General features: G+C 41.6%; 1 protein-coding gene across 2 annotated transcripts in view; it reads right to left on the bottom strand.

Annotated features, from left to right (window-relative positions):
• The window catches only part of RNF150 (ring finger protein 150), a 141,627-nt gene extending 128,216 nt beyond the window's left edge, over window positions 1-13,411 (bottom strand). Inside the window, exon 1 of one of the 2 annotated variants that reach the window (XM_062637252.1) lies at window positions 12,679-13,411. In XM_062637252.1, coding sequence (XP_062493236.1) covers window positions 12,679-13,144 — 466 coding nt within the window. In that variant the 5' untranslated portion in view covers window positions 13,145-13,411. The remainder of the gene's footprint in view (window positions 1-12,678) is intronic. The other variant, XM_062637253.1, reaches the window with a different exon arrangement.
• Window positions 13,412-21,020: the final 7,609 nt, after the last annotated feature.

Here is a 21,020-nt window from a genome sequence, read left to right on the forward strand (position 1 = left end):
TGGGAGGATGCAAAATTTTATCTACTGAAACCAAATCTGCAAAACATTATCATAATTACTCCCAAACTGGAACAGGCATATGGAGCTGCTATGTATTTGATCGGCCTCAGGTAAGCGAGTATTTCCAAGTTAGGCAACTCCCTGATCAGCATGAAATGCTGTGTGGCTATTCTAAATTACATGAACTCCTATAGCTCACCTAACAAGTACAACTAGTAGTTGATACAAATCTCTAAGCCATCTGCAAATAACTAACCAGCTGCCCACACTTCTTACAACTATGGTTGTTCCTCAGCATGCACTGGTAACAGACACCAAATAAAACACAGTTAAGAAGAGACAGCGTCTGGGCTTTAAAGGGTTTGGGTGGTCAAGTCTTTCTCGAATGGAAGTGGAACAGTGCTCACTGGAAGTTGAGAGACACCTTTCCAATGCAGACATGCCTCATAACCCAGAAAGCAGAAGCCAATTTGCAAGTAAGACATTAAAGGAGTTGCCCTATCAGCCCTGGTGAGACAGTTACACTTTGCATCCCTGCTATCATTACTACCAAACAGTCTATTGCTTTTCACATGCACTAGCTCCTGTTTTGCAGGCTAATCCACAACAGATTTGGCCAGTCAGAGCCAAAGACAGCAGCTTTGTGTTGAAGTTCGCAGTTACCTTTGCATTAGCAAAAAATATTTCTTGTCTATGGACACAAAATTAATTGTCCAGAAAAGATGAACAGCAATCATTGTGCTGACTCAACACAGTATTGGCTGAGAACTAAGAACAGATTCTACATTTCAAATGTGTAAGATAATCAACAGAAAATATTCTATATAAAAATTCACTGCTTGCGTTGTTATTTTTCAAAGCCTAATAGCAGAGAGATCGTTATACAAATTAGTTAATGGGAATGAAGCTTTTAATTATTGAAGAAAGAAGTAAAAGGTCATACATATTTAGAAATCAGACAATATAAATTCTCTGATAATTATAACCATTAGAAATCATAAATTCAGAAAAAAAAGTTATACAGTCATATTTTTCTCTTAAAAATAGGCTATTGACTCTCACTACTTGCATCCCAGTAAGTTCTGGTTAATAGACTATGACAGAAACAAAAGGCGGGGGGGAAAGACTGCCTGGGCCTTAGATGGATAAAGGGAATGTCTTTAGAGGGAAAAAAAATCCAATCCCAAACATAGAAAAATTAAATTTACCTATGTGGTTTCTTAAGCAGCAGTTAGCGGGCCAGGGGAGATAAGGACAGATGAATTCCCTGAAGAATCAATATGCACTAGAGGATCCTGACTGCCTTAGATGTAGCTCATTGCTCTCCCATACAGTTAAGCTGTTTGGTAGCTTTCTCTCATTCACCTATGGATCCACTTGGGCAATATACTGTGAGCAATACAATTCTCCATACTCAAACACTGAGCAACATGCAAAACTGCTGAAGGCAACTAGAAAACATACAGCTGCAACCCTGAGCACAAGGTGACCAAGATCCTCATCTCAGGGAACGTTCCCACCACCAGTAAAAGCAGCAAGGAAGGACAGGAACAAACAGCAATGAGCAAACAAGACCAGGACAGTGGGTACCAGTGAGAAATGGGAGTCAAGTGCAGAACTGAAATGGGGATTTTTGGATTCGTCAAGTAAGTTTCACAGTCTCAGAAAGAATGCTTATGATGCCACAGGGGTCATGAGCTATTTCCATGTCTGTTATTTTCCCCATCGACATGAATTTCTCTCTCCATGATTCAGGTTCATTTACGTGACTTTCATCTAATGTCTATTCTAGCCATTATTATTATTACTATTATTGCATCCCCACCCACACCACCATTGCTGCTCTGGGCTGATATTCCCTTGTGCTGGCATTCAACATTTAAATAGAAGTTTTGAATGAGAAAGGCACTCAACTTCTTTCACGATGTGAGACACATGCTCCGGCAAATGCCTGTTTTGTGGAGGCTTACAGGCAGCTCTCTGCATTTGATGGCTATCTTCAGACACAAAACCAGAAGTGGCTCAGACCCTGTTTTTTTTGCAAGCGCCTTTTCTTGCAGCTTCCTCTTCTATGAGCAACAGTCACAAAGAATAATAAACTGACATTGGTTCACCACTATCACCCAGCTAAGTTCTTTCCAGGTAAGAAGAGACATGCTAACCAGAGATCCAGTCTCAAAAAGCTGATGCTTCAGCTTTTTGATTTACCCCTGCCCACTGGGCAGGGCTTCTGCAGAACTTCTGCAAGAGCTATTTTGACAGTTTCCAAATGTGGAAAAGAAATGGTTGGTAATTCCAGAGAGGAACAGTCCCTAAAACCATAAAGAACTACCATGATCACCTTCTGTAACCTTCCTTAGACACATACTACCATAATTTTCCCAGAGGATGGGGTAATTTTTCCAGGATGTGACTTTTAGAGAGCTATCGAAGCCCATTCAAATAACATTAAGTTATGGGTAACCATTTAGGAAATTGCACCTTACTACAAGCCTGAATTTGTCTCACTTCCATTGACAGCTACTGATCCTTATTATGTCTTTGCCTATAAGGGCAATCTTCATCTCATACCAAGTATCATTCCCTTGTGTGTCTAGACACAGTGCTAAAGTCATATCTAGCCTGTTGGTAAGGATATATACACACACAGCAAAAGCAAAAGATCTTATAGCTTAGGTACTGCACAATCAGAAGACAGAAAGCTGTTGGCACACGATCATAAGGAAACAAAATCCAGCATTGCAAACCCGAGTTCAATTTCTTTAAACAATGCTTGTAATCAAATGCATGCATTGATTCCTGGAGAAGTGTCACATTTGAGTTGGGGAGAAGTCAGATCTGTGCTCTGGGGTGGAAGCATTGCCTAAAGCTGGTGGAAGCTGACTAAAATATATCATCAAAAAAGGAAATGGAAACCAAACTGTTTCTGAAATTTCTGAGACATTAACTATTTACTAAAATAAAATCTTCCTTCAAAATCAAAACTGCAAGGTCTTTTCTGGACAGCAAAAACTTCTCAGAGCAGGTTTGTTCTTGAAAATCCATTTAACTTCTACAGAAAAAGAGTTTTGATGGAAAAACTCCCATCAGTTTTTCTAGCACGCAGCAGGCAAAACTGAATCTTCATCTGCGAAATGATGAAAGAGCAGGATCTGCCCCTTGCGTAGAGGGGACCATAATTTAGTCCTTTAAGAAGTCATGAAAAAGACTAAAGAGTGGTCAGAACAAAGCCATTCCATGCATAGCAAGTGGCTATGCCTGACTGGCAGTCTTCTGTTCATCAAAAGTACTGCCACTCTTCCTGATTGCTGGTGCCCCACTCCTCCAAGCTGACCCTGAGCAGCAGACAGCAGATGCTCTTTATATCCAGAGTCAGGTGCAAAGGAAAAGAAAGCAACCAAAAAAGCATAAACCTGCTCTTCTTCCCCTTAGTCAACTTTGCACGTGAAGCTATTTGGCTATTTTTGTCGACCTGGTAAGGGGTGGGAAGAAAGGAAAAAAACCCAAACAACTAGAAGAGATGAAAAACAGGTGCAGAGCACATAATAAGTGAAGATGACAAAAAAAAAAAAAAAAGTAAGAAGTCCAAAGGAAAGATTCATTGGAAGTGTGGACAGTAAAGAAATTATACACACACACACTTCCTACCATCACACCCCCAAAAAAGAGAGAAAAAATAACAAGAATATTAACAGGATAGAGGATTGAAGGAAAAGTAAGAGAAAGACATCAAAGGCGGTATTATAATGAGTCATAATGGGTTTAACTCAGACAGCTCCTTGTTTCCCAGTGTGAGAAGTCCTGATACAGTATATACTAAAGGTATGAATTTGATAGACAACCAGATGGTACTTCAAACACATGGACATACAAAGTGATAAGAGACCAGGCACAGAGATTACACAATCTTGAAAAAGCTGCCTCACTCAGGAAACATGACACTGGCAGGTAAAACTAGGAGAGACAGTGAGCATATAATAAAAGCTTAAAAAGGAACGAGAGGGGAAAGCATATTCTGTACAAGAAGCAATCATGAACAAGACTGCAACATCAGCCTGTTCTGTTTTAGAGACTCTTTTTGGAGTCAAACACAGACATGCCCCAGAAATGTAGCCAAAGATTTTAATATTCTCTAATACAGAGACTTTTTGAAAGGGCAAAGGAAAAGCAAAAATGTATTTCTGCCTCCTAACAGAAAATACTGAAATGAAACGGCTAACATCAGAGGATGTAAAATCAGAGAGATCTTTACCAGATACCGATACAGAACTCTTGCTTAATTGGAAAACCAAGAAATCTTTCAGAGTGAAACTTGTTACACACCCACAGCTTTGATCATGAAGAACTGGAATTGCTCTGCTAGTATGACAGTAACAACTAAATGCAGAAGCTTCCCAAGTGCTCCACAAATTAATTTAAGCAGAATAAATCTGTACATCTTATTGTACTGAATCTGAACCCAGCAAACTCACAACACATACTCAACTAACACTGACACATTTTACAGTAATCTTAAGATTAGACATATGCATTGGCTAAAGATGAATCTACCTACTAGGTTCTTGAGTCCATTCTTAGTGCTGCCATGCGATGTCAGACACATTCAACACCGTACCACACAGTGCTAGAAATGAATCCTTTGACAAGCACTGCAAGATCAAGCAATAAACAGAAGGGCACAGTTTAACAACGCGTGATTTACAAAGGTGGAAGCCGAAGTTTCATGTGATGCATAATTCTCTCTAAATACTGTGGAATATAAATTCATTTTAAAAAGCTATATCTCATTAAGTGTGTACCACAAGGGATCACTTGCTAACTCACCCTATTCCATGCATCCCTGGAGGAACTACATTTCTATGCAGATATAAAGTGCTTCTATCTGTGTTTAAGAAGTATACAAGATATACTCAAGCCAGGACTCTATTACAGGGAGTTACATAGCTGTAATTTATGTTTCTGTGTTTTGGGATCTAAAAAGATAATTTTTTTTTCCTCCAATTTGTCTCAAACTGAAAATAAGGTTAATATAAATGGGCTACCTTTTCAATTCACAGCAGGCACTATTACATGCATAAACACAGTTAAACACATCAAATTTGAAATGAAAACTCTGACAGACCCTTAGGTCTAGCAGTATAATTGAATATCACTATGATTATACTGTCAGAAGCAAATGAACAGGCACTTCACTTTATTGATGTTATTTGTAAGTCACTCTTGCAAAGGAAAATGAACAATTATTTGAAAAAGCTATTATATCTTTAAGTAGCAAAGAATCAAAAGATGCTAGCTTTTCATACTTCGAAGTAGAACAGCAGTAAAACAAACAGGTTAATTTTTCCATCATCTCCTATAGTTCTACTCAGTTCAGTTTTCTAAGGTTTATCTCAAGTAAGTTATTGAAGAAGAGCCAAAAAATAAATAATGCCCTTGTTAAGCCTCTCTTGTAAGGCACAGCTGCATAATATTGTTGTTTCATAAGCAAACCAGTCTTTACAACCTTTCTCCATCTACTAGAACTGGTGAAAGAAGAGGTGTTTCCACTCATCCATTTTTGAACCGAAAACCACTGTTTCCACCAGGGTGGTGGAGCATCTAAATGAGTAATTTCAATCTATTCTGGATGGAGAATTGTTTCACAAAATACACTAAAGAACACTACATCTATTATTGATGAGCTTCAATACACAGCAAATTCATTAGCAAAGTTGGAGGTTTATGAAACTTGGCATCCACTAACATGGGCAATGGGTCAGAGAGTAGATATAAAGCTGGTATATTTAATACAGTAAATTTTAAAACTTGAGGTTTCACCTAAGTGATTTGGGGTGTCTCCTCCAGGTAACAGAAATAATCATTTTTAACAGAATTACCTTCTGAGATACTGCATCTAAACACACTCTGAACAAGCAAGATACTCTGAGGCCCCTTGACCCTGCTCATCCACACTTAGGACTTGGTCAAACTGTGCAGTGCCTGACCTGTGGCCTATCTATCTAGATTCCTTTTCAAGAGAAATCAAAACACTATGAAGTAAGGAGAGAGCTAGGCACGAATGAAGTCCAGGGCCACATCCCGCTATGGAATAAAGACACAGCAGAGTTAAGCCTGTTTGGACATAGCCAGTTACAAAATATTTTGCCTCCTTGAAATTGCCATATACTCCCCTAAACTGTGTGGTACAACGGATATAGTTGGTTTTAAACCTTACTTGTTAGCAGTTATGCCTCTGCCAAGATGACTTTGTGGAAGTAATGAGAATTAAATATTACTGCAAGATATAGCATTACTATTTAATATCCTCCTTCATTTTATATCTCTTCCCTTGGCATGATTCTGCTAGTTAAACAGACTGCATTTGGTTCTGAAGCACCCCAAGATTCTTTCCTTTGCAAGATGCTAAGCAAAAAGCACTGTGGCAGTAGTAGGTGGTAACACTGTAGGAAGTAGTCCTGCATTAGTAAGGTGACAGATTACATGGACTACTCAGTCTTTTCCATATCTAATTTCTATGAGTCAGTGACTGTATTGTTTGCTACTAGTACTCAAGTGCAACTGAAAGGGCAGAAGTGAGACTTGTCTTGAAATGAATTCTGTTCCTGTGCATAGGTTAGCTATGCAGAAGTTATTGGGAAGTGGAGAAGTCGTTGGGATATCCCTTGATAAGGATAACTCTTCATCAGCCTGGCTCATGGTGTAAGGAGGCAGAGGTTACTTGAAACTCAGTCATCTCACATGACAATGCCCTGTGAGCTCCATCAAACAAGCGCAGCAAAATAATGGGTTCTTTTAGTCCTTCACTTACATGAGAATGTAGAAAATGTCCTTGTCTCTTACCAGGAAAAGAGACTCTTAAAGTGCCAATGCTGAACTAACTGTAGGCTTCTCTCCCCTTTTGCTGAAAATGTTCCTGTGTTTTGTGATGTACCATGGAGGGGGGCAGCACAGAAATGTATCTGTGTGAATTAGTGAGCTATCATGGACAAAGACTGGCACAGTATTCTAATAACCCAAGCTAACGCACACCATTTTAAAGCCAAAGTACCAATGGGATTAGAACAAATCCATCACTTTATCACAGGCAAGCCATTCTTGTAAAGACAGCATGCCAAAAGGAAGTGATCCAGATTAACACAGCAGTTAGAATTGATGCTGATACAGATTTGTTTCTGAGGAAGATTTTCTTGTTGCTGTGTCACTTTTTACTGCAGAGATCTGAAGACAGCATTTTTATGAATACCACTGCAAACAAATGCTGCAGAAAAGATATGCAGAAATCTACTTGCTTTTGCAATCAGTAAGTTTGGAGGATCAATGCAATCTTTAATGAATCAATACTTCACCACTTCATAGGGAAAGCTGTACCGTATGACGATCCAAAGCTCAGTGGACTCAGTGTCTTTCTACTGGCTGCAATGAGTTCTTGAAGGACACATATAAGCCAGCCGTGAGGGTGAAAGAAGAGACTCAAAAGGCAAAAAGCATTTCACCTAGTGCTGAAGAGGCTGCCCAAGTAGTACCAGAGACCAAGATTATTTTATTGCTCTAGTCCTTGCTAGGTCAAATTCATCCCTCTTAATTCAGTTAAAGCTAAACCAGTGACCTAACATCACAAAGTCCCCCTAGCACTTGTCATGACTGAACACTTCTGTAGTAGAGAAGTCTAGCACTGAGCCACTGCAGAACCAGTAGGCAGAAGTGTGTCTCACTAGCAAACACAGCGGGACAGCTTTGTTGGCACTACCGCTGGCTCTAGCCAGTGATATAAATCCTTGATTTTGATAGAGAACCAGATTTTTCCAAAACTACTGAAAGCCATCCATGATGGATCCAGGAGCTCCTTCAAGATCCTAAGGATGGCAGCACATCCCAGCCATACCTCAATTTCATAATGGATGAGGCTCATAGATGCACAAATCTCCATCTCCTTCCCCCACTGAGGTGTTTTCTATTAGGAATGAGTCCTGGATGCCTGGAACAGAAAATAATTATGGCAGGCCCTGGAAGCCTTGAAATCTCCAGCCCTTGATTCACACTTATCCATATGTAAATACTGTCAGCACATTTTCTTCATTAGAATATGACAAAAGTTTAGGGAAACAATTGTTTTAGTAAAGGAGCTACAGTACTGAATTTTGTCTGTAAAGAGAAAAATCTTCAACTCCAGTGTTTAATTTGCACACCAGTACAAAACTACAGGGGAGCCCCCAGCCAAAACTACCAATGCATCTTAAAATATGTCAAAGGCAAGACTAGTCATTGATCATGGAACAAAAATCTGAGTGCAAGGGAAGAAACTTATTGAACTGAACATGCACAGATCAAGGCTGGCCAAGTTCACAACATGTGTGGAGGGACACACCTGTTTTTGCAGTGGGATGCCATGCCCTCCTTCTGCAATCTGGCACACACACGCTGCACTTGAGGGCCAAAGAGGGAGGGAAGAAGTCAGGCTCATCTCAGACCACATATGAGATTCATGTCTCAAAGATGCAGTTGACAGTTGCTGCCAGTGTGTACAAGCCATTACAAAAAATGAGGCATCTGCCTCTCATTGAAGATAGGCTGTCATACATGCAGCATGTGACTTAGAATCTGTGATGGCATGCACTGGAAAAGCAGAATATGGAGAGTGCAAAACTGCCTGACGCACATATGCTTCTGGTGCAAAACACTGAGGATGCAATTTAATTCACATAATATTCATAAAATCATAGAATCATAGAATCAGCTAGGTTGGAAAGGACCTTCAAGATCAAGTCCAATCATTACCCCAGGACTACCAACACCACCACTAAACCATGTCACTGAGGGATCATATCCATTCTGTGAGATATTCTGGAGCACACCAGAATATTCAAACTGTACTGAATACTAAAGATTTGATTTTTACCCACACAGGAATCATGTGTACAGTCACAGTTAACATCCTTCCCTAGTCCCAAGCACCTGACTGGTGCCCAAGTTAGAAGGGGTCCCCTCAAATTAAGAGCTGGAGAGAGGGAAGCCCTCACCTTTAATCACCTTCTGGAAGGCTCCATTACTGTATCTATTCAGAGCTTAGAGGAAGTGTTAGGATGTGCTACAACAGGTAATAAAAATACTTCCAATTAATACTAAGTTATTAAATGTACACACAGTGGCTAGAGCCTTTTCAAATGTAAATAACAGCTAATTTGTTCTGAATAAGAACAAATGCCAATCAGAAACCCTAGCCAACACCATGGATTATTCTTCTAGAGAAAAAAAAAAAACAAAAAAACAACAGCATCCTCTATATTATTAGACTACTTTTCTGCTAGCAAAGTTGATTTAGGAAAAATAAAAAGCATCTGGAACAGAAATTCTAGATGCTTTTATTCCTTCTCTGGTTAAACCCTGTTTAGTTAAAAAGCAAACTTGGACTCACAGCTCCTAGACTTCAAGCCAATAAAAATAAAGTTGCCGGCTTGCAAAGGCTGTAGCAGCTGATGCAAAAGCAAAGTGTGCCCTAGCACGAGAACCACAGACCTCGGCATTCCCTGTGAGCACAGATGTCACAACTCTACCTCACTTCTGGATGTCCAAGCAGTGAACTAAGCACAAGCTCCCTGAAAGCAAAGGCTTTAAAAACGGTGATTGAACTGGTTCAAATTGTACACTTTGTCTGGTGCACTATAAATAAATCCTGGAAAGTTGTATTTGAGTATTTCAACCACAGGCTTTGATGTAATACCACCCTGGTTCTGCTTAGGGGTGTTGCAGGGGCAGGGAGGTTTACCAACCCTCCTCCAAATTCAAGAATGGTGTCTTGCTGCAGTTACTTATAGATTTTGAAATCAGCAGGCATCATGTTAGCAAAGGGTCATTGGCATGCATTGTAGCAGAAAACAGGAAATATAATTAAACATACAGCTGTGAGGTAAGGTTTTTGGCAAGAGAAAGAGAGCTTTGGGAAGAAAGTGTCAAGGGCAAAAATAAGAGTAGCACAGTAACATGGTCAAGAGGGAGAATGAAGGGGTAGAGATGAAGAAATCAGAGTGGGGGTGGGAACAGCAGAAAAAGAAACACAGATAAAAAAAAAAAAACATCAGCAAGAGCGGTGAAGCATACAGAGAAGAATGTACAGAAGGAAAAACATCTCTCTTTGGAGTAATAGTTCTTTAGTAAGGGCAGGAGCCACACTGTTATGCAACAGGATATACTGTTTTCTCTATAGAAAGAGTTTATTTAAGCTTATATGAAACCTCAAAAAAAAAAAATCTGTGGGAGGAAAAGGGAAAGAGAGAGAGTAACATCATATTTCTTTCAACTTTTAAATTGCTTTTTAGGTCACATTTCACCCTTCTCTCTCATCCCCCAAGTATTTTCCAGGATGGAATTTTCTTCTTCCCACTCCAGGATTTGGCGTGGGCAGAGCACTGCATATGCTGCTGAACTCAGAACCAAGAAACTGATTCATTCTTCCCTTGAATCTTGTGCTGTGCTATCGTTTAGACTGGGACCAAGCAAACGCCAAAGGCTGCAAGTCAGAAAGATAATTTTACACAGCTTGTATATTCACTCTGTCCCTGTGTAATGGTGGAAGAGTAAAGATAAATCCAGTTCTAATCCCTGGTAGTTTGTCAAATATTTGTTTATGAATAATTATTCTTCCTCCTGTTTCAGCAGACCTATGCTGTAAAACTCTGCTGAGTTTTGACTGTTGCAGAATGTAGGTTTTTCCCTAAGGTTTCTCAACTCCACAGAACAAAAATCCTTAAATCGAAGACAACCTCACACGATCAACCAGCAAAGCCCTTCAGTCTCACCGACTGTGTTCAACAAGTCTGGATGATTTTCTGCAAGTTTCCTTTCATTTCAGCCTCTGGTACTGTACAATCACACTGCTGGGTATCAATTCAGTACTCAAAAAGGATTCTCAGAATAAGCTATAAGGAGTCATCTGACATAAATGAAGCTGCCCCCAAGATAAGTGATAGAGTGTTTCGTATTTTCAAAGGCTGAGGCCACTTCAGTAAGAAAGATTCCCTGCTTACTTCATTTTAGACTTTAAAACAAACAAAAGCACCAACATTTTAAAAGGTTACACACATTTTTTACTCCCACTGTTTCTTAATAAAACACCATTTGTGTGGGAAACCAGCTCAGTGAATACTTCAGAAACAGGCAAACCATTAATTGATCCAACATGTTGGCAGTTCTAGAGAAACTCACTATGATGAGAACAAGCAATGCATCTTAACTTTTGAAACAGACTGAGCTTTACTGTAAGGGTGCATAAGTATGCCAAGCTCCTACTACTTTATACTACTTAGTATATAATCTGTGACACTTAAAGTACCAACAAGTATACTCTGAACAGCTACTAAACCATGTGCAGATTATAAAGCAGAGTTTTAAAAAGCTTGAGAGGTTACGAGTTGCTTGTCTCACAAAACCATTGGAAAACACTAAAAAAAAAATCTCATTTTCCACCAAACCTACCAGAGAGGCATGACTTTGCCCAAATAAATGGTTAATCTCTTAAAGAGGCTGCACACAAGAGGATCCAGAAGCACTTCTTTTGCATCAGCAGTATTATAGCACTATAGTTAGGCAACAAATGTTTTTTCAGCACATTCATGCTAGCTTGGTTTATTGTGGAAATTTAAAATGTCATTAGAATAACATCCTGTTTTGCAGCCTTTCTGTGTTTCAATTTACCCCCAACTCTGCTAAGATTCAACTAGCGTGAAACAGCTGGGCATGATAAGTTACTGGACGCAAACCAAACAGAGATTTCACAATAGGTGGCATTTTAGTCTACATGGCATAGGCTGCTGCTATAAAAGACCAGTGACCCCTGCAGAAAACACCATCCCTAAATACAAATCTGGTGATCTGTTTCTAAAACAACATTATTTCAGATGAAACACTGTTACAAAACCAGTGGTGTTTTTTGGTGGGCACAACACGAGGTTTGGGTTGTTTCCCGTGGTGGATCGCTGCTTGGTTCTAGTTGACGAGCGCATGTTGGGACTCGAACACAAACTCCAACAGAGCATTCACCTGGGGGAGTGAACACCCTCCACATCCTCCCCAACAAGCTACCTGGACAAAATACCTCATGTTCTCACCAAATCAGATACTTGGCATCCCTACTAGATCCCACAGTTTTAACACTATCACAGGCAGGACAGTGGACACCGTGTTCCCTGCTCTATTGCACATCCTGACAAGCCTGCACCATAAACACTATGCTTTTCTCCCAAAGGTCTCAATCTGAATCACACCCGATCCCACACAGCACCTGCCTGAGGAAGACCCTCAGGACACCACAAAACATCCGTGCCCCACAGCAGGCTCAGGGTCCCATCCATTCCTCCGACTACACCAAAACTTTACGTCTCCCAAACTTTTCACCCCTGGAGCACCAAGCACGTTCTGCTTCCAGCAGCACATTCATCCTTTGCCATGGCAGCATGGAGAGGTGCTCCACAGCCCCCAGGATGGGCACCCACTGCTCAGCGAGGCCCACAGCCTCTCCTGCTCCCTGCCAGGAGGTGTGAGAACACATTCCCCCCCATCAGCTCCCATCCCAAGGATATGGGGCAGCAAAGCAGGCTGCACATGCAGTAAAACAGGGCCCACTTGTCCACCCAGCCCAGATCTCGGGGTGCACCCACGGAGCACATGCAGGGTGCCGGGGCTCACCTGCATGGGGCATGGTGATGGTCTCGTTGGCATTGCTGGAGCCCACGTTGTAGATGACCACGGCAGAGGCGTTCTGGGCGGCGGCGTGGCGGATCTTGTCCTTGTAGGTGCAGTTGCCCCGCGGGATGAGGGCCACCCAGCTCTTACCCGGCGCCGGGGCGTTAAAGCGGGTGCCGGGGTCACAAGCGTAGCGGTCTGCGGGCGAGGCGGAGAGGGCCACCTGCCCGCGGGCGTCCTGCTTAGGCGACTGCTCGCCGTAGCGCCCGCACTCGCTCTTCTCGCTGCGGAGCTCGGCGCTGCCGGCCGCCGGGTCGGCATAGGTGATGTTGACGAAGGCCGTGTACCACTCCTCCTTCTCGGCCACGGTGAAGTCCAGGCACAGCAGATGCACGAAACAAAAGGACAGCAGCCATGTTGAGAGAGCCAGGCTGCGGCACGCTTGGATCACAGACATTGCCATCTTCATCTGACGGCCCCCCCCCCGCCCCAACCCAGCCCGGCCCGGCCCGGCCCGCCCCGCCGGGCTCGGCGGTGTGCGTGCGTGTGGTGTGCGGGGGGGTTGTGTGTGTGCGTGTGGTGTGTGCACGCACCCGCTCCGCGCGGGGCGGCGCTGCTCCCGCCGTGCGGGAACGGAGAAGGAGGGATGGAAGCAGCGGGAAGGAGCTCTCCCCACTGCCTAATTCATGCCGGGCCCGTTTGATTTCCTCGCGCTCGCCCCGTCCCCGCCCTCCCCTCTCCCTCAGCTTCCTCCTGCCCCTTTCTCCCCTCCCTCGCCGCTGCTGGCAGCCCAGCGGGCTGGCGGGGTAAGGCGCGGAGAAGAGAGGAGAAGAGAGAAGAGAAGAGGAGGGGGGATGTTTCCACAGGCACAAAGGCGCGGTGCCGCTCCCGCTCCGTGCCCGGCCCCTGCGGAGGCCCGGCGCGTCCCGCCGGCGGGGCTGCGCTGCGCTCCCCGGGGTGCGGGAGGAGCGCTCGCAGCGCCCGCAGCGCCACCTGCAGGCGGGTCCGGAGAAGCCGCAGGTTCTCCCTGAGGATTAAGTCGGTCACACTCCGATTCCTGGTTTTAACTTGGATTTATTTTGCCCGGCTCTCTTTCTGACCTCTGCAGGATGAATTAGAAAGCCTTATCTATTATAACTTGAACGTTATAGTGCAATTATGCCACGCAGCTCCTACTACTTTATGTTTCAGGTCAGAGGGATGGATAATTGCTTTTGTATCAAGCTTTAAAACACAAACTGAAAACATTACTTCCTATACGGTTTTGGCTGATAATGACAGGCATGTTTACCAAAATCGAGTGTGTGACTCAAAGGTACATGGATAACCTCAAAAGGGAAACCTCAAAGAATGACAAAGCCACTCTCTGGGAATACTCTATGGACATGGGCAGAAAGGAATAGTTTAATTTTGGCTCAGTGAAAATACAGATTTGGGGAATTTTTTGTTATAAAACACCCCAAAAGAATTTTGGCCAGGACTTGGATGCCTTTCAAGAAGGTCAAACCACAACTGACTCTGTCTATCACAGTGCAAGCAAGTAGCAAAAGTTCTGCTTTTCTATAAGTATGTTCAGTAACAAAAGTATGTTGCACAAAATAAATAGATCCTGCCTGCTTCAGCCCCTTTGTTATTAACGTCTGCTGCTAGAATTACCCTTCCTGAGTACCTCACTAGTGTCAGGATTTGCCTGTTTATATTTTATGTTCATAGCTGCCACTGATGTAGGTGAACAGATGACAGTCTTTACCATAATTTACACACTCAGATGCTGGAAAAAATTTGAGAGAAAAATGTACAGGTGAATACAGGAGTGAAATAAAGAAGTTTACAGGAAATACAGTAGGTTGCCAAAAAGTCTGCTGTCAAACAAGAGGACAACTTTCCTTGAAAGCTCATTGCTGGAGAAGTGAAACCAGCAACTGAGAAGAAAAAAAAATACCACATAGAACTAACATTGAGAGACGAACGTTGATTGCAATCAGCATTAACTGGAAAGTGTGTAGATTTTATGAGGGAAGAAAAAGCCCTGGGTGGGCTATGGCAAATAAGGCCTATATATATTTGGAAGAGTAAGAAGCCCTCAAAAAAAAAAGGTATAAATGATCAATAAACATTTCATGTTCATATTTGGAAGGAAATGGAGGACATGTTTGCCAGATTATTGACTCATAACAGAGAGAAGCAGCAGCATCTCCTCAGAACATTAAAAAAAAACAGCAGACCCAGAAAAATGGCACATATGAATCCCAAAAGAGTGGGCAGGAAGGTGGAGAGAATAACAATCTCTCTAACACTACTACAAGTAAATCTGGGCACAACAGGAAAATCTTGACAGGTTGGGCATTCAGTTTCCTGAGAAGATCCAGAGAAACTGATTATGGTGACCAGGTAGTTACAGGCTGTTTGGCTTAATGTTAACCAACCCCAAGAAAAACAAGAGAGAAAAAACTCCAATGTATGGATGAAGTTTGTGTTTATGGGAAGTGGCCTGCCAAGCCAACATGATTCATGGGTTTGTGAGGAAACTCTCGGTGTGGCTGGTGAAGTTACACAGCCATGGCCACAACAGGTTTTTGAAAAGGGTGTTATTCAGTGCTACATGACATTCTAATTACACCTATGAAGGACCAGATAAGACGAGCTTAGTTGAAACAGAACATGTTTTAATAGAGCTTGATGCAAAAATATGAATCCAGGTGACCAAAACTGCTGGCCACCTGGAGCAGAACTGGGAAGACTGGGGTTTACTCTGCACACAAGGAGGGATTTGGGCGTCAGAGTAGGAAGGAATCATGCTATACTCCAAGGGAAAAGGGGCCTAAAGAGGATGCAGCTATTCTCAGACATTTCAGAGGAATAACAAATAGGAGTAGGGAAGTGATTTTCTCTCTGCATGAAGCACCAGTGAAGCAGATACTGGAAGCAGTCCAGTTTTAGTATCTGCATTTTAAGAAGGATGTTGAAATAATAGAGAAGGTTATGAAAGAAATCCTAAAAACAATTTGAAGTAATTCCTCTCTGGGGAGAGATTTCAGGTGCCCAATCTATCCAGCTTTTCAGGAAAAGAGGTGAGAAGATTACACTGTGTAAGTACCATCACAGGGATACAACAGCAAGTACTACTACTATGTGCTTCAAGCTAGTGACATTAAGGCATTATGAGAAACAAAGTTTACAACAGACAATGCAACCTCCAGCAAAAGTAGCTGATTAAACTGTGATTGTCCACTGGATAAAATTCAGATGTTAGACTGTTATGGATAGCAAAAGACACATCTACTCTTATGGTCAAACAAACAAATCAATCCCAACAAAAGCATGGTTTTTTTAAGTGCAAGATACAAAATTCTTCACAATTGATTTATAATCTAGTGGTCGCTTTTCACCTTAAAAGTACTCCTGAATAAAACCAACAGAATATTTTATTATTTCTGTTGCTGAAAGCTAAACTACAATTAACTAGGTCAATGCTTTGACCTAGTGTGATCTAATAGTTGTTGGTGGTTCTTCCTATATTGTTTCTGTCTGCAGGAACACCTGAAGTTCTCCTTTTACCAGGCTGCCTAGATCTTTGTTCTGGCACATGCTTTACTGTCAAGGAATCTCCAAGCAGCTGTAAATATGTTTCCTCTTAGGCCAACAAGACATTTACCACCACCTTACCCTAGCCTATTCTCTCTCCTTCAAAAAAACCAAACCCTATGACTTTTGTCCCATTCCAGCCCCCACTGAAGCATACAGCCCCCACAGAACATCCAGTGTGATCACAAATCTGCTTGCCTGGATTAGAGTGAAAAGCACAATCTCTACTTTTATGCACTATTGAAAATCATTTTACGTTGTCTGTAGCATTGGGGTGAGGGCTGTATCTCTGAATTTTGGATGTTATGTACGACTTTCATAATGTATTACAAATTCTCCTCCCCATTTTTCCATGTTTCTGAAGTGACAATAAATCCAGTAGAAAGTTATAAGACCATCATATTCAAACTTGAATGTGTGAAATGTGGTCAATAAGAAAAGTGGCATGTGGGGAACTACAGCTTGAGATTCTTGATATACAGAAACTCAGAAGCTGGATTTAGGTAACAGCTGGTAATGAGCAAACTGAAATTCAGTATGTGACCACCTCTAGTATGTGTCACAATGCTTTGTTAGATTGCCCTTTCATAAGGTAAAATTCATTACTTTATACCCTTTTTGGTTTAAAAGGCAACTTGCTATGCTTAGATTGTGCAGAATTGTGTATCTGTACCTAAACTTTCAAATCATCTCAAAGGGAATGACTAGACATTGCTTCAGTTAAAGGTGAGGACTCTCCTTCAGGTTGCTAAGCCACTCTGTTATGGAATCCCATGGTATTTTGTGGACCTCTATCTCAGCTTGTTGGGACGCCAAGAGGTAAAATGGCAAAGGGTTTAAAAACTAGGTTTTAAAAGACCAAACTGCCTAAATTCTGCTGAAGTAGGGATTTACCTGAAAGTTAGGAATCTTAATCCAGAAGAATACTGAAGATGACATCGCAGGTTACTGAAAAAGCCTAAATTAGGTGTGTTGGCTCCCTTTGCCACTAATGGAAAGATACTCCGCCAAGCAATTCAGAATATGCAAACTTGATGCCTTGTTGTCTATAGGACCTAGATACACCCAAAGGTCAGTGATCCCATGTTGAGAAGGGCACAGGCAAAAGCAAACCTATGGAAAATATACACCACAGAGGAGGTGAGAAATACTACCTCTCTCCCTACTCATGAGGTTTCATTCAGAAGCTCAGTTTCCCCTGCATTGAGCTCAATGTGTCCCCACAGGGGTAGGACCCCAGCAGGTGCCAGGTGGGAGAGACTTGGGGTTAGTGCTAACTTCAGCACAGCTTGAAGGTTTCTTGATGTTGATGAACAGCAGGGAAAGTTGACCAAAACATGATCTCTCTGCATGTGCTCATGAAAATGAGTTCTTTTGCCTTCCCTCGCTATGAGACTGAAATTGATTCTTGTTTACAGCTGAAGAACAGAAGAGATGTTAACACCGGGAGACCACATAAAGGACAAAGCATTACCAATGCCTCTCTCATTTGCTGCCAATACTGTGCTTTGAGTAAAAAACCCTCACAAAACAGTAAGTTTGTTCACTTAGAGAGTTATTTGAACAATACATCTTTTCTCGACCTGACATTGTTAATACTCCATCCACCTTCCTATTCATGTGCTAATATCTATGTTGCCTGTCATTTACTTTATTACAGAATACTGCCTTAACTGGAGTGCTGCTTCACTCTTCTGTAACATTGTTTGATATGGCTGCTACTGTAGTGCTGGTTTAATTTACTTAGGTCAGTTCAATATTCTTGATAATGTTCTGACACTCTAAAAAATCTTCAGAGTAAAGTTCCAGAAAAAAAACAAAACTATGTTGCAGCCAAGGTACATTCCTCACTGGAGCTATAGGAAAGTTTCAATGGAATTTATAGGGAAAGTGAGACTTTCATTTTAAAAATATGAAAAGAATTGAAAGGAGCTCTATCTTGTTTGATCCCTATTAAGTTTTCATAGTCAGATGGTGCTTCCTGTGTCCCAGAGGCAAAAATTGCCATGTCTTACCGTATTTTTTAGTGTCTGCTTTTGTTACAGAGATTTTTTTGTAAACTACAAGAACTCAGGGGACTGTTGCTGATGAACATCTTTCTGCCTGTTCCTTCTTTTGGTATAGTATCTTAAAAATAAAGAGTATTTGAAAGAAACATGTCTCCTTTCTGCAATTTCTTTCCCTTCTGTAATAGCTCACTCAGCTCCCCTAAACTTTGAGCATTATTCACATTTCTTATTAATCTCATGTAGAGGCTTACTCAGCCCCCAGTCAATATATTGGCTTTTTTTTTTTTTTAATGTAAAAATGTCATGAAGTTAGTTTTCTCCCATTACCAGGTTATTTTCCTTGCTCTCCTATAAAGGCCGTTATCTAGGTGTCTTGCTTGAAGAAAAAGTGTACTGACAAAATACAGCCCCAGCTCTGCAAGGTAGCCATGGTGTCAGCACTGTGCCACCGCTGGCATTTCCTGCCATCCCAACCAGGCAGTTTCTCCTGCAGTAGACCAGTAACTTGATTACAAGTGCTCACTTTACTTACTGCTCCTTTCCTACCTATCACCTTCTATGGCAGAGCATGTGTAACTAAATATATCAAAGGTTTACCAGGATCTAACAAGCTATTGTTACTAAGCTTATCATGGCCTACAGCATAGCAGGAAGCGAAGGAACTACTGTGACATGCATCAGATCCAGGTACCTTCATCTTCTCTCTTGAATGGTCAGTCAGACTGACTGGAGACAGCCTCTAGCTTAAGTGTGGGATAAGGCTCAAATTTGTGTTTCTGTGTCTGTGCTGGCTGCTCTGGTGCTGATAGGCACACACAGAATGAAGTGCAATCCTGCTGAGGCAGAATTTCTTTACACACAAGAATTCAAACTACAAAACAGTGCCAGTTCCTAGCATTTTAATCATCCTCAAGAGGAAATATTGTGAAGAACCTAAAACAAGCTGTAACTTATAAAAGATTCTTTCCAAAAAGAAAGTCAAATCGGAAATGTATTAGAGAAGGCTCTGTAAAGAGTGGAGTCTGCTGCAGAAGCTGCAGAGAAATGTGTGATTTGAGATCATCTGTGCCTCATGCTGAAAGTTCATGTGATCTGGAATGAAGAGAGTCATGCTAAGTGCTAGCTGGGTGGCTCAAAACTTCTGTGGTACAATGATAAATCTCAGAAGTAGAAGTTGCCAGCTACATGCCTTTCTCTAATGCCTAAAAGAAATACAGCATTCCGTCTCTGCAGAAAAACACACTGTATATTGTGGAAAACACATTAAATTTGAATGCAGTTTTCAAATTAGTGGCAGAATCCTCCTTCATGCTATTTTGGTTGAAACATATCAGTGAATATGCTGCAGAAGAGATAGTATTCACATGGACAAAGCTACTTGCTCAACAGACATCCTGCTTCTTGCCCCTTAAGCAATCACCAGCAGAAGAGCATGCAGAGCTACAAAATACAATGTTCACCTTACTAAGGCTAGACTGCAGGTTCTGAGTGGAACAGTCACACTGAAAGGTTTTCTAGTGGGAGGCTCAGCTTTTGAGAGGACACCCCTAAAATTCTTCCACTGTTGCTGAAACAAACCCATAGATTCCCAGCATAGTAGGTGTGTAAGACGAGCTACATGTGCACATCCTAGCTACAATTCAGAGATTACTTACAAGTGACATTTCCTTTGCAGTGCTACGCTTTCATAAAGCTACCACACTCAAATCAAAAGTTGAATGTGCCCAGTGACACGGAGATGCTGATGTTTGTCAAGACTTCCAGCAACAAGCCTCTGAAATAATAGTGAAAAACAGACATACCTAGCATAATAGTGGGAACGTTTATATGGCCCAATTCAGACATATGTGAACATTCCTGATCCTGCTTGAGAGCATTTATACAGTGCCATGCAGGTGGCAAATACAGACGTTTGGCCAAATGGAAAATAGTAATACATTCTGCTGAAAACAGATGGGTGAGATTACTAATGGAGGTTTTCCAAGAGAGATTCCTGCAATTGATCATATTTAACATGATCATTAATGGCCATAGTGTATACAAACAAAATGGAAAATTCATTGATGACATAAAACAAGGTGCCATCGGCAATAAAGAGAAAAGCACGTACAAAATACAGGAGAACCTTATTGATCTGACTGAGGGAGATGTGATGAAATTCAATAGCGCATAATGCCAGGCCATGAACTGATGGACTAAAAATGCATATTTCTACTCTTAACTGGAAGCTCATTGGTTAGGATACTGGTTCACGAAAATGTCAATGCACTGAAGATCCCATTAACACATGTACACACAGACACACCTTCAAATGCGCCCTTAAAATGCATGTGCATGCAGGATTGGCAGCAATGGGGTGACATACAAATCATCTCACACAAGAGGCTGCAAGAAAGCCCACCTCGAGTTGAGCATAAGAGGATCTGCACTTGTAGAAAATGAAGAAAAGTACATCTAGGACAGTGAGGGAATGAGGGATTAGTTATAAAAAAGTTAAAAGCTTGGCAAAAAGGGGAAGGCCAAAGGGGATATGGTGGCTCTCTGTCAGTATATTGGAAAGCCTAAATGCAGAGAAAGGAAAACAGCATTTTAGGATTTGGCACTTAAGAAAAGGACTGCAAGTTGATCATATATGAACAAATACACACACACAAAAAAGAGGAAAGTTCTTAATTAACATAACTGTGAAATTTTCTAGTTATTTAACTGGAATTAAAAATGACATGATAAACTGATGTGAAGGAATTATTA

Source organism: Pezoporus occidentalis, unplaced genomic scaffold, assembly GCF_034315485.1.
Source record: "Pezoporus occidentalis ecotype Australia unplaced genomic scaffold, CSIRO_AGI_Poc_V1 ctg51, whole genome shotgun sequence".
In the NCBI taxonomy this organism is placed as follows: domain Eukaryota; kingdom Metazoa; phylum Chordata; class Aves; order Psittaciformes; family Psittacidae; genus Pezoporus; species Pezoporus occidentalis.